This window comes from Artibeus jamaicensis, unplaced genomic scaffold (assembly GCF_021234435.1).
Source record: "Artibeus jamaicensis isolate MK-2021 breed Jamaican fruit bat unplaced genomic scaffold, CSHL_Jam_final contig_482, whole genome shotgun sequence".
NCBI lineage: Eukaryota > Metazoa > Chordata > Mammalia > Chiroptera > Phyllostomidae > Artibeus > Artibeus jamaicensis.
This window is the reverse complement of record NW_026521857.1, coordinates 7,172,054-7,185,756: the sequence shown is the minus strand read 5'-3', so window position 1 is coordinate 7,185,756 and position 13,703 is coordinate 7,172,054. Positions and strand designations below refer to the sequence as shown.

The 13,703-nt window shown below is 46.9% G+C and overlaps 1 protein-coding gene and 1 long non-coding RNA gene across 3 annotated transcripts in view; one reads left to right on the top strand and one right to left on the bottom strand.

Annotated features, from left to right (window-relative positions):
- Positions 1 to 9,837: 9,837 nt before the first annotated feature.
- On the bottom strand, positions 9,838 to 11,256 carry LOC119058724 (uncharacterized). 2 transcript variants are annotated; one of them, XR_008392192.1, is made up of 3 exons: positions 10,775 to 11,256; positions 10,438 to 10,592; positions 9,838 to 10,091 (listed from the first exon to the last, which is right to left on the bottom strand). It is a non-coding gene; the product is annotated as an uncharacterized LOC119058724 (long non-coding RNA). The 2 variants fall into 2 exon arrangements; XR_005084303.2 differs by lacking the exon at positions 10,438 to 10,592.
- A 118-nt stretch (positions 11,257 to 11,374) lies between these two features.
- KIF13A (kinesin family member 13A) overlaps positions 11,375 to 13,703 on the top strand; it is a 207,987-nt gene continuing 205,658 nt past the window's right edge. The window contains exons 1-2 of the mRNA XM_053668250.1: positions 11,375 to 11,521; positions 11,771 to 11,861. Coding sequence (XP_053524225.1) covers positions 11,467 to 11,521; positions 11,771 to 11,861 — 146 coding nt within the window. The 5' untranslated portion in view covers positions 11,375 to 11,466. The remainder of the gene's footprint in view (positions 11,522 to 11,770; positions 11,862 to 13,703) is intronic.

The following is a 13,703-nucleotide window of genomic DNA, read 5'->3' as shown; positions in this document are numbered from 1 at the left end:
TCATTTAATCAAGGCCCCACTGAGAAGATGCTAGGCGTTAGGGTCTGTGCCATGGGCTGGTGATATTCAGATGAGCAAGCTAAGTTTCCTTCCACCTTCAACAATAGCAATAATAAAAAAATGATCTTTTACTGAGTTCCTTCAATGTGCCCATCACTTTACAGATCAATTCTGTAAGCAGCTCACAGTTCAGGAAGGGGACCATCAAACCAATGGATCGTGAGGCACTGTAATTATGATAGCTGACATTTACTTAATTTTTACTGTGCGAAGGCATAATGCCAGTCCCTTTACATGAATTACTTCATTTAATTTTGGAAATAACAATTTGAAGTAGTTTTATTATTACTGACATTTTATAGATGAGGGATCGGAGGCATTGAGAAGTTATATAATTTGTCCAAGGTCACACAGCTAGTAGGTATGTAAGGTTAAAAGTGGTTACCCCTGAGGAGTAGGATAGGAGGGAGAAAGGGCGGCCCAGTGATTCTATAAATCTTTCTACGCTACCCGATATTGGAATCCTAGAAGGGTGTCATAGCATATGCAGGCCACACACCAAGAAACAAGTCAGAGTTCCTTCAGAAGGAAGGGGGTGAGGGCCGTGCCCAAACTCGCCTGGGTAAAGTAAAGAGAGCACAGCACCAAAGACAGGCATTCCGGCCCCAGACTTTTCCTTGAGCCCTTGACCCTCTTCTTCTACCTCAATGAGTTAATGTGCTGGGGACTTCTACTTTTGGAACAGGACGTTTGTTTATGGCTTATGGGTGAGAAGGCAGTTTAAGGATCTCCATCCACCACCACCATGTTTTCCAGACCATTGCTCCATGTGTTGTGGACTATGCTTCCTCCACACTCTCACCACTCCCTCCTCTGGGCCCTCCTCCTCCAGCAACCAGCACTTGGGCAGGAGGTACAGAACAGCCCAGACTTGATCCCCTCCACCTCTGTCCCAGGAGTTCCTCCTTCCTATTTAGGCGGCTCCTCATGGAGGATCAGATGTGGTTTGCATTCCATCATAGGGACATAGGGACAGGAATATGACCGAATGATTTTGTGCCTAAAGGTGATGTGGAGATATAATCTATTTTTCTACCAAATGAAAGAAAATACCCTTATGGTGGAACTGCAGCAGCAGAATAAGCATGGTGGGAAGGGGGAAGGTAATTACGTACCCCACCACATGCGGGACCCGAAAACTCCAAGTTCCACCCACAATCTCTCTCCCTCTGAAGTACCCTTGAACCCGGAAACTGCCACATCATGACTCCTGTCCTCTTCTTCCTCCTCCACCCTGTTGGCCACCCACTCGCCCCTGCACACTCATCTCTTCTGTATTTCTTCAGTCTGTTAACATTTTTAGTTCCTCTGCCTCTACCACTACCACTCCACCCCTTTCGACACACACATACACACACACACACAGTGACTTTAATGGGACCTGAAGTTACTCAGAAGACAAGATACTGCTCGCTGTTCTGCAAGGTTAGCTGTTACTGGGAAGTGGAATGAGAAGGCCACACACAAAGATGTTGAAGGTGGCCCTTTCTCATGTGTACAAAGGTCATCTGGAGGGACAGAAGAAGAAATTAAACATGCAGAGAAAGACAAAAGACCACAGGGCTAAAAGGAAACAACACAGTAATATGCACTCTCAACTTTCTGGACTCTGGCTGCTGCCCTTGATGAGACTTATGGCACTTGCTTTTCCAAGAGGTGTGTTCTTCCTATATACTTCAACTTGTTTTAGCCAGTTTGAGTCTGTCTCTGTTTTGTGCAACTCAATTATTCCTGATTAAGATATTCTCTTGCCCTGGTTGGCAAACCACCCCTAAGCCATTAGGATCCAGCTCAAAAGTCCTCTCTACTGTGAAGCCCCAGGATGGAAACTGTGGCTTCCCTCCAAATTGGTTCACACACCGTGAGAATGTGGCCCACTTTAGATGACATCTAGCTGTTCCTCCCTTGCCCAGGAACCCCTTGAGGGAAGAGACAACGTCGGTTTTTAAATCCCCAGCAATTCCCACAGTACATGTGCCAGCTGCTTGATGAACATTTGATAAATGAATGGATACATTGGTGGATGGGGGGTAGCTTTTCCAGTTTCTATCAGTGACCTTTGGAAAATTAAAACTAGAGTGCTTTGATTTCTCCTACCCTTACCCACAAAACTTCCAACCTGCAGTCTTCAAGCTGGATATATTCCTCAGCAAAGACTTGTTCTCTTTTGGGCTTCCTCTCACCTGCTTCTGCTTTGGTTTTGGCTAGTTCCAAATAATTTCATGAGCTTATGTTCAAGAACCAAGGCTATACAACAGCCACGATGGTCCCTCTGCCCTCACATGTGGGCTGCAGCCAGTGTGCCGAGGTAGCCTCCCCAAGCTATTCCTAAATGGCAGTCCAGGCATGGGCTATTCCAGAGTCAGCCCAGCCCAGACCTCCTGAATCTGAGAGAAGACTCAGAAATCCCTGCTTCAGCAGAATGCAAAGAATGGTCAGCCAGGTTTGGCACCATCTGGCAGGCCGAGGGTAGGTTACGGGTCTGTGCATTGAGATGGATGTGAGACCCTATTCTCATCAGCCGCTGGTCCTGCTCAGAAGAGGGCAGAGCAAGAGGGCTCTACTGGCCTGCAGTGTGGACAAAGACTTCCACCCAGGATGTCTCTCCACCCTGCTCTTCCTCCATCCTGCTCCTCAAATTTAGTTTGGATAATCCATTCCCTGATCATTTTCAGTGTCTGGTTTCTACTGGGGCCAGCTCTTCCAGCACACATTACTCAATTTAGCTTCCTCAAGCACAGCATTTCACTATTTTCCCATCTCCATAATCCTTCAATCTTCATTGGTCCCCCCACACAGACTGCTCTTCTATAAATATTCATAGTAAAATTCTATCATTTTCAACAACAACCACAATAGCAGTAACAATAACAACTACCATTTGTTGACTATTTCCAAGCCAGGCATTCTACATACAGTATCTCATGCAACCCTCACAACAACCCTAGGAAATAGATATTATTGTACCCGCTCTATATACACAAGGCATCCGAGGCTTCAGTGTCCAAGGTAAAGACAACAGGTAAGTAACAGGCAGTAAATAAACCACAGTCAGGCAGACACCCACATCTTCTTTCCCTATTAGGCCATTTTGAGCCCAATATACTCTGCAAATACTGCCCCCTGCATCCTACATCACTGCCCTAAAAAGTATTTTCTTTTCTATCTGCCACAGTATTGTGTGACTCCTTTGTGGAAGCCACCTACAGTCTGTGGAAGCATCAGACTGTACATAATGTGAATGGACTATTATTTATATTGTTTATCTTTTGTGCCAGAAAAATATAGTTGTCAGGGTAAATCCATTATCACCCTTTAAGAAAACCATTCACGTGCATGTTTCTATTTGTATGTGTATTCAGATCCCAAGGTTACCTCATCCCAGGTATGTGACCTTGAACAAGTAACCTAATATATATATATGTGTATATAACTAATCAGTACAATGAAGGACAATAATAATAATGTGTTCCTTACAGGGTCATTGTGAGGCTTAAATACTAGAATTGCTCGGTAAGCAAACAAATAAATGTTTGCTACTGTAAATTCATTGCAACATATAAGTGTTATTGTGGTAGGTGGCTTGGAGCCCTTCTGTAAAGAAGAGAGTGAACTTGGTGTGTTTTTTGTCTACATATTGAGTATTTCTGTACACCAGTGTGTGGGTAGTTCTCACCAAGTAGTTCTCCAACTCTAGGGGGCAGGCACCAAGTGTGTGCTGTGCAGTTTAACTCAGTTCTGACACTCTCCACCTGGGTGTCCTATCATTGGAGTCAGCACCAGGTCCCATGGGTGAGGGGTGCAGTCCCACAAGGCTGCTCCCCTCCCCACTTCAGACACCAATCATAAGTCTAGGTTGTCACGGTGTGTCTCCACGACCCCCTCCTCTGTTCAGTAATTTGCTGGAGCCGCTCACAGAACTCAGGAACACAGCTTACTTCCTAGGTGACTAGTTGACTTGCAAAAGGATATGCATAGGTTAAGGTATGTGGAAGGAGTTGGGGGCTCCATGCCCTCTCCAGGCACACCATTCTCCCAGCGCCTCCATGTGTTCACTAATCTGGGAGCTCTCTAAATTCAATCCTTAAAAAATTTTTTTTAAAAATGCAGGTTTCACTGTGTAGGCTTGACCGGTTAAATCATGGCTATTGGTGATTGGATCAACCTCCATCTTCTCTCCTCTCCCCTGAGGTAAGGGTGGTGGGTGATGGGGCTGGATGTTCTAAGTCTGTAACCACAGGGGTGGTTTCCTTGGCAACCAGCTCCCATCGTCTGGTTATCCAGGAGCTTTCTAACAACCACCTCATTTCACCATTAATACTCTGGAGCTATTTCAGAAATGAAGGTCAAAAACCAAATATTGTAACAAAAGATGTTCCTGTGCTCTAGTCACTTAAGTAACTGTAAGAGTTTCAGAAGCTGTGAGCTAGAAACCATGGGTAGAATTGAAAACATATATTTCTTATTACATATATGACAACATTACATGCTCCTTGAGGGAGCATCATTCTTTCCTGCATTGAGGCTAGGCTTAGCCATGTGACTTGCTTTGACCAATGAAAATTGAGAAGTGATATGTGTCATTTCTGAGCCAAAGCTTGAAGAGCCATTGTGGGTCTGTCACCTTCTCCTTTCCTTCTACCACAAATCTGTTTCATCAGCCTGGGACTTGGAATAAAATGGTAAGAGCAGACCTGTGATGGACAGCCAGGTTGTTACAAACAAGTCATGTAAGTGAGGCAAGGAGCCTTGTCTTCATAAGCCACTAAAATTCGATGGTTGTTGGTTACCACACTGTAACTTAGCCTAGGCTGACAGATACAGTTGTTAAAGTAGATTTACAGAAAGCTCCTTATTTAAGTATTTGCCTACTCTGTCAGTACTCATTAATCCTCTGTAGACTTAAGCCATTAAGCAGTTTTTACATCAGCCTGTAGCAACACCCTTTCCACTGAAATAGTTTTGGAACTTTGTCTTACAGAAATTGGATGATTCTAGGGACCCTGGGCTGCTTATCAGGTGTCTGCTGGTTTTTCAGAACCCACGGCATTTCCAACTTCTAAAGTAAAGCCCTATTAATAAGCCCTTCCTAATAAAATGCACAAGACTTTGGTGTTTCTAGTGACGAGTGTGCACAGTAGCTGTGGCTGGTTAAGCTGGTCTTTGGAAATTGTACAGGTGGTTGATTGTGTCTGGGCCAGGCTGTGCTGTTGGGGAGCCCCCTGCCTCTAGCCTTCCCGTAGCTCAGGTGAGCCTTTACTTCTGTACCACAGGACCATGACCTCCATAAGCTGCCCTGCTGTGTGCCCTGAGCTTCTCTCTCATTTGACTCCAGAACAGGACACTGTCTGTCTAGCTCCCAGAGCTTTCCTTGCTGTCGCTTGAGAAAAGCCCTTGCATTCTTTTATTAACCTTTTCTTCTTCTTTTTTTTTACTGCTTACTTCACTAAGTAAGGGGATACAAATTATGGGTGAATTTAGAAAGCTCCAGATTCTTCTTAAGAAGTCCATTCAGTTAAAATTCCTAGTGTATAGTCCATGACTCCTTAGATGGATAACCTTGGATTTCCTATTGCCAAATGTCTGAGATGAGGGTTCCCACAACCTCCCCTAAAGGCTCCCCTAGAAAGGATCCCTTGGAGAACCCCTTTCTAGAGAAGGGGCTCTGGAAATGTCCCCACCCCATCATTTCCTAGCCAACTGGTCCAAAGAGCCAATGGTGGCAGGACCACAGGACTTCCCTGTGGCCTTGATTTGGGTACTTCATAGTTCTTAGGGGATCTGGGTGGGGGATGGGCTGATGGCATTGAGGTATTGAAGGTTTTCCCATTGGGGATTGTTTTAAGGATGTTCTTCATTTTGTAGTGTAAAATACCTCAGACATTTAAAGACTATGGTACAGTCATATCTACTGAATAATGTTGAGTAACCCAGACTCACTGAAGAAGTCCAGGATCAATAAATAATAGGAACAGTGATAATAATGGTATCAACAATAATAACACCTGATGATGACTCATTTTACCCTTACTGTGTGTCAGATCCTGGCCTAAGTGTCCCTGGCACATCAATGTAAGTATCATCATCAGCACTGGTTTAAAGATCAGGAAATGGAAGTAGAGATAGGATCATTGATTTGAACAACATTGTGAAGCTTGCAAGTGGCAGAGGTGGAATTGGAGCTGGGGGTTGCATGGCTTGAAGATACGTGCTTTAACTCTTTGCACTGTGCTTCCTTTCATTCTTCATTATGTTTATCATCTACGTATCCAACTGTAAATGTTCCCCTTCTGAAGGGTCTTATGGATGCAAGGTGGTATCAGTAATATTTTGTGTAACTTATTTACATTATCCATGCTGACAAAATATAACAGTTACTGTTCATTGAGCGTCTCCTCGTCTTCTCATTCACATTGGCACTTTTCCCAGGTTACTTCCAGTGCCACTGTAGAATCTAGGATCAGTAATGCAGCTCAGTGTTGATAGAGCCTAGAAGCAGAACTAGGAAGGTTTTCAGCTACCCAAACAGTTCCCTCTTCCCTAAGTGTCATGCTTCATGATGATTCTTCAGAGAAGTGTCTTGGTGCTCCCTGTGACTCTGCAAATACAGCTGCTCCAGAGCCCTCCTGTTGACTCCCCAGAGATGCCAGCTCCCATTCACAATGCTGTGATGAAGATTCCACAGGCATTAACTCATTCTATACTCAGAACAACCCCATAAAGTAGGTACTTTTGCCATTATTAATCACCATTATCCTATTTGACAAATAAGGGAATTGAGGCCCAGAAGAGTTCATGAAGATTTTATAGCCCATAAGGGAAAGTTCAGGATTTAACCTAGACGGTCTCAATCCAAGGATGACACACTCTTGGGTCACAATCCTCTGAATCCCAAGCCCAGATTTCCAGTTGGAAGAACCTGGTAGACTCAGTATGTAGCAGGAATAGACCTTGGTGTCCTATAAGCTGTATCAGTCAGCTGGGGTTATGAGTACAAACATGGCAGCTGAAGACGGGGAGCCAGAGCTGAGGTATGGGGGTGAGGGAGCAGTAGTTCTGAACATTGTATAATAGGCATTTGCTCATAAAATTGTTACCACAGCCTCTGTGGCAGGAGTTCAGATTCCACATTTCCTCGTAGACTGACTGAAGTTTAGGGAAGTTAAACTACTTGTTCTAGGCTACGAATAAGGGAGACAAGATCCAAATTCGGCCTATCTAATTCCTAAACTTTACTTTACCTGAAGGCATAATCTACTTTCAGAGGAGGATGGCCAGGACAGCTAAGAGAATTGCATTATGTGGCAGATGGTATTTTCTAAAAAGAGCTATAACAATTATCCGCCACCCTACCTGATCTTCCTAAAATATTAAGTTTGACATTTCCCCCATTGAGATAAAGGGAACATAGTCATCCTTGGGTTTGGGAGAGCTTGTGTGGCTATGGCAGAAGTGACCCTCCAGGACTTCTGATTTAAGGTCATAAAAGATGATATGGCTTGCTTTGGCAGTCTTGCAATGCTCCATCTTGGAACCTAGCCACCATGCTGTGAGGAAGTCAAAGTCTACCCATGCACAAAGACCTTATGGAGAGAACTTACACCTACCTAGAAAACGAGAAATGCCTGGCCTGCTGGAGCTGTCCCATCCCACCACAGTTCCAGCTCCAGCTACCATGTAACTGCAAACTCATGATGGACCCAGAGCTGGAACTGCCCAGATGAGCCCTTCTCAGATTGTTCTAATCTGCTAAGTTTTTGGAGAATGTGTTCTACAACAGTGACCAGAGAAGCATTTTCTGATCTCTTCACGAGGACATGAGGGCCATCTTTAAGTATCAGAAGGGCTGTCGTGCGTAAGAAGAGCTTGACTTGGAGTATGAAGCTCTAGGAGACAGCACTAATATCAACAGTTGGGAATATCTGGAAAGGCAAATTTGATTCTTCATGGAGGCGTCCTCTAACTGTACAACATTTTTATTTTTATTTTTAAAATTTTATTTACTAATCGATTTTAGAGAGAGAGAGAAAGGTGTTGTTCCACTTAATCATGCATTCACTGGTTGCTCCTTGTATGTGCCCTGACTGGGGATCGAACCTGCAGCCTTGGCATATCAGGATAATGCTCCAACCAACTGAACTACCTGGCCAAGGCTCTAACTGTAGAACTTCAAAACAGTCATGCAACAATGAACATTCTGCTGTCAGATATATACAAGTAGAGAGATGACCACTTTTGGTGATGTTGTAGAAGGATTCAGAAGACCCCAAGGCGCTTTCAACTCTGAAAAGATATAATTCCAAAGAAGTTAAGGCTAAATATGTTTTGCAGAAGAAACATTTAGTAAACCCTTCTTAGAAGAGGTAAGGGCTAATCGAGGCTTTTTAAGTTGAAGAGCATTGGGAAGGGTGAAAAGCGGAAAGACCACTCAGCTAAGAACCAATGGAAACTTTATTTAGCCGGCAACACCCAAATAACCATGCTGCTTTCATCTGAAAACCTGTTCTTTCTCAGTCATTTATGGCAGTGGTCCCCAACCTTTCTGGAGCCAGGGACTGGTTTCGTGGAGGACAATTTTTCCACAGACGAGAGGGGGCGGGGGTGGGAGGATAGGGATGGTTTTGGGATGATTCAAGCACATTACATTCAAGCTCACTTCCTGCTGTGTGACTGGCTTCCTAACAGGCCTGGGCCTGCAATGGTTTGAGGCTGGGAGACTGGGGACCCGATTTATGGTGTGTTATGGGCCTTCATCCTTCCAGATCCTCTCCCACTCACCTGAAACTCTCTTGGCTCCCTTGGTGCTCAATCCCACTGGTTGTTAAGTTGTTCCACACTTATCTCCACAGTACGTCCTGCATCTGTTCCGTATGTTCCATTTGCACGGTCACTGGCTTTGTTCATGCCATCCTCACCTCTCATCTGGAAGACTGCAACATTCCTTTGCATAACCTTTTATGAACTCGAATTCATTCCTCAGAATGCTCTGAACATGTCCGTCCTTGTCTCTAAAATCAAAATTTTTATTCAGTTCCCACTCCCTTTAATAAAAAGTTGAAATTGCTTATGTATTCAAAGTTTTCATGATATGGCAAAAAACGAGGGGCGGGGAAAGCGAAAGAAGATGTGTCAGGACAGAGACATTAATTCCTGCCTGAGTCTCTTAGGAATGCTATAAAAAATGACCAGAAACTGTACGGCTTGATATGACAGAAATTTATTTTCTCCGTTTTGGAGCCTAGAAGTCCAAAATCAAAGTGCAGGAAAGGGCTATGCTCCCCCTGAAGGCTCCAGGGAAGAATTCTTCCCTGTCTCTTTCTGCCTTGTCAGAGCTCCTGGAAATGCTTGGCCTTCCTTGGCAGGCAGCTGCATCACTCTAATCTCTGCCTCTATCTTCACATGGCTCTCCCTGTGTGAGTTCAAATCTGCCTCTCCTTCCTTGTGTAAAGATACCAGTCATTGGATTGAAAGCCCATCCTAACCCACTATGATCCCATTTTAACTCGATTACAGCTGCAAAGAGTCTTCTTCCAAATAAGGTCACATTCACAGGTACCGAAGGTTAAGACTAGATGGTATTCTCTTGGAGGTAGACTCCAACTCTCTGGAATTTACATTGGTGGAAACTTCAGAACAATGGCTTAACATAGGGATGGAATGAATCTTGTTTGTGAAAATGTTCTGGATGGAATGAAGAATTTCAGGGGCAGGGGAGGTAATATTAGCAGGACAAATCAGAATGCCAGGAGGGCATTCTGAACAATGTAACAGCATGCATGATGAAACTAAAATTTTATTCATGAAAAATCACTCTGGAAGGTGGATATAGCAAAGATTATGGGAAGTAAACTTAAGAAGTTGGGTTAAGAAGATGTCACAGTAGCCCAAAGATGAGAAGACGTCTGCACAGAATTAGATTGTTCCCCTCAGGAGGCTGTTAATTTTGTGTCTTTTGTTCAGCAATATATCCCGCCTCATAAGTGCAGGGTCTGCGTTTGTTGAACAGAAGATTGGATGGACGCAGTAGGCTTCTGTGGAAGAAAAGGGGAGTAAGGAAAGATGCCACGGGCCTTTCAGAAGTGGGCTGTGGCATCTTTCCAAGACAAGTGGAGAAGTAGCGTCAGTTGCTACTTCTTAAAGTCAAGACCATACCAGGCACCTGTTCCAGACAGAACTGACCCTCTCTCACAGCACCTGCGCAGTCTGGCGTGGTGTCGGACTCCCAGCTATTCCCGACCATAGCGTGGGCACCGGGGGCAGAGGAGGCATAACTTTACTTACGGTTGATTGAGTGTGTCCTCCACAGCACGTTGCACACAGCAGGCCCTCCCATACCATTTTTCAATGAACTAATGAATAATTAAATTTCACATTTACCCAAAATGGAAAGATTTCCTCAGATCCAGATCCAAACTCTGGATTTTACAGTTCTGTACGCTTCAAAGTGCCTGCCTGGCACACAGCGCCCCAAAGTCCGCGCTGAACCACACAGAATAAATCGGATTCATCCAGTTCCGCCCTGGCAGCGAGGTCTGCATTTGGCAGGACGACAGAATCCACTGCTATTAAATTCTTATGTAATAGTTAATGGTCCTCGCAGCCAACTTGACCTCCCTCCCACAACAAGAGAAGAGGAAGGGAAGGGAAAGGAAGCGAGAGCGCTATTTACACACACATACTCTTTCGGTGGTGCATGCACAGATTAATTTCTAACCTCGGTTCCCCACAACGACCTTAAAATACCGCTGCAGGCGCCGCGCCGGGCTGGCGGAGGGGCCGGCGAGCCGGCGTTTCTGTTCAGGCGCCTTTAGGCGGCGAGTCCGGCCTGCCCACCCGGCGCGCCCCGGGGCTTCGGGGCTGTGGGTGACAGCGGCCCCGGAAGGTGACTCGGGTCCACGGCGGTTCCCGCGGGCTCCCCGCGGGCGCTGGTGCAGGCTCGGCCCCGGCCCTGCCCGCGGACCGCGCGCGTCCCGCCCCCAATTCCGGCGGCCGCGAGCCGCGTTCTCGCTGCGGCCCCGCGGCGCGACGAAGGCCGCCGCCGGAGGCCGAGTCCGGCCTCTCCGAGCCGCGGGGCCCCGGCGGGCGGGCCGAGGGCCGAAGGTGGCGCTGTGGCCGGGCGCGGGGCGGCCGCGAGGGGCCCCGGCGCTGCGCGCTCGGCGGGGCCCGCGCAGCTAGAGCGGCGCCCGGGCCCGCGCACGGCCTCCTCCCCGCCCGCCGCGCCCCGCCCCGCGCCCGCCCCCTCCCGGGGCCGCGGCCGTGCCCCGCGTCGCGCTCCCCGGGATGGCCCGGGCGCCTCGGCGCTGCCTCGCGGAGCTCACGGCGGAGCGGCGGCGGCCGCGCTCGAGGGGCGCGCGGCGGCGGCGCGGCGCGTGAGGGGCCGCCCCGGGCCGAGCGGGCGCCGCCAACATGTCGGATACCAAGGTAAAAGTTGCCGTCCGCGTCCGGCCCATGAACCGACGAGGTGAGGATCTTTCCGCTTGTTTCTCTCCGGGGTCTGGCCGAGGGCGGGGGCAACTTTGGGAACCGCGGGGCCGCGGGGCTGCGGCGCCGGGCGGCCGGTGCGCCGCCGAGGCCCGGGAGCCGGGCGGGGGCGGCGCGGGCACCGGCCGTGCAGACCCCGGCGCCGGGGGTCCGGCTCGGCCGCCTCCCGGGAGAGCCCGCGCCGGCGGGATGCTCGGCTTTGCAGCGTTGGCGTTCCCTTTGCTTTCAGAACTGGAGCTGAACACCAAGTGTGTGGTGGAGATGGAAGGGAACCAGACGGTCCTGCACTCTCCTCCTTCCAACACCAAACAGGGAGAAAGGTAACGCGGGCGCACGGAGGGCGCGAGGGGGACGCGACACCGCGGTCTCCAAGTTTGAGCCAGGAAAATGGGAGTGCTCGCTCCTATTGTTACGAGGAGCGGCTTCAAGTTTGTCGCACACTCGTCTCCGAAGCGGTTGCAAGTCCAAGTTCCTTTCCTCCCTCCGGCCCCCCTCCCCGCTAGAGCGGCGTCGGGCCGGGCACCCAGACGGAGGGGGGCCAGATGGGTGGGACCCTGGAGAGGACTAGTCCAATATCCACATTTTACAGATAAGAAGACTGAGGCCTGAGTGGGCCGGTGTCTACCCCACAGCCTTGTTTTTCGCGGAATCACTGCCCCAGGCTCTTTCCACAGCTGCACTGTTTGCTTTATTTGACAGACTTGTTTAGGGACTTTGTGTGTACAACGAGAGAGGATTCCCACAATAAAGCATAACAGCCTTGTAAGATGCAAGCTCAGGCCTGGACCATTGAAAATCTTTTTGTTGTTGTTGTTATGAGTTGGGATAATGCCTGGATGTAATACGCGAATTTTGGTTTTCAAGGAAACAAAAGTAGTGTCAGAGCGGTGTAGACGCTGGGGGGATGTTTAAAACGGGCTGCCTTTACTAGATGGCAATATATTTGCATTTGAAAAGTTCTAACTGTTGGATCCTTATTAATTCTGCTCTATTCCACCCAGCAGTATGGGAAAATGCCCTAAAATAATTAGAATATTTGGCATTTTTCTGGTAAGCCCCCGAGAAGAAAATGGCTGGAATTCAATCAGTATAGTGATGCACTAGCTTATAAAAAATGGGAAAGAAAAAACAGGATATTTGGAAAAATTAATTCCTCTGGGACATGAGTATGAGGTTGTGTTTCTAGAAGTCACCTGTTGACTGATACGCTACAATTTAGTGATTTTTGCTCTTCAAAGATTTTTGCTGGAGGCTGAGAAGCAGTGTTTGTTACTTTATTGCTAAAGGTAGCAACGGCCTCCATTCTATAATCATGTGGTTTTCAGGCACAGTTTTGCTAAATTTGGGGGGAAAATGATCAAGATGTAAGATTTTTTTTTAACTGAGTCTAGCAGTTTTTGCAGACATTTTACTACCCAGAGCCAGATTGTTATGGTGATAGCAAGTAGCCAAGTTATGTAGTTACATTTAAAATGTTGTATTAAATGCTTTTCAATAATGGATGGATCTGTATCCTTGGGTAATATTTTTAGGTACATTTTAAATATAATATTTTAGATTCATGTATAGTGATGTAGTTGTATGTTTTGTGGTTAGTAACTAAACTCGTTGAGTACATTAAAATAGCTACAGGTTGAATTAGATAGCCGTCGATATTTTCCCCCCAGACTGGTTTATGTCACATTGTTTCAGAAAAAAATTCTGCGGGGTCAGAGTCTTCAGAGCAGCCTGGGGAACAGGTAGAATATTCTAACTCTTGTTATGTAGCTGCTGCTTCTCTTTCCCTTGCTGGTTTGGCACCTGTTCCTTGTCACTCCTAACCATAAGGAATGCAACCGTTAGCTACTATTTAGTGAAATGAAACTTGGTCACGTGTGGGGAGAAACAGATTTAATGTGGTGGAATTTGGATAGAAATTATAACTGTAGACAGTTGATTAGAAGTGCTAAATAATCCATTGATCAAATTTAGGGCTGCCACTGCCATTATTAATCAGGATTTTTTAAGGTAAAAATATGTAGGATGCTTTTGGGATTTATCCATCTGCTTGCTCATTGGAATAGCCCCTTCTCTGAAGTGACAAGAACAGCATTGAAATATGGGTGTTCTCTTGTTCTGTCCTTCTGACAGATCTGATTCTTTGAGTGGCCGATGGGCCCTTT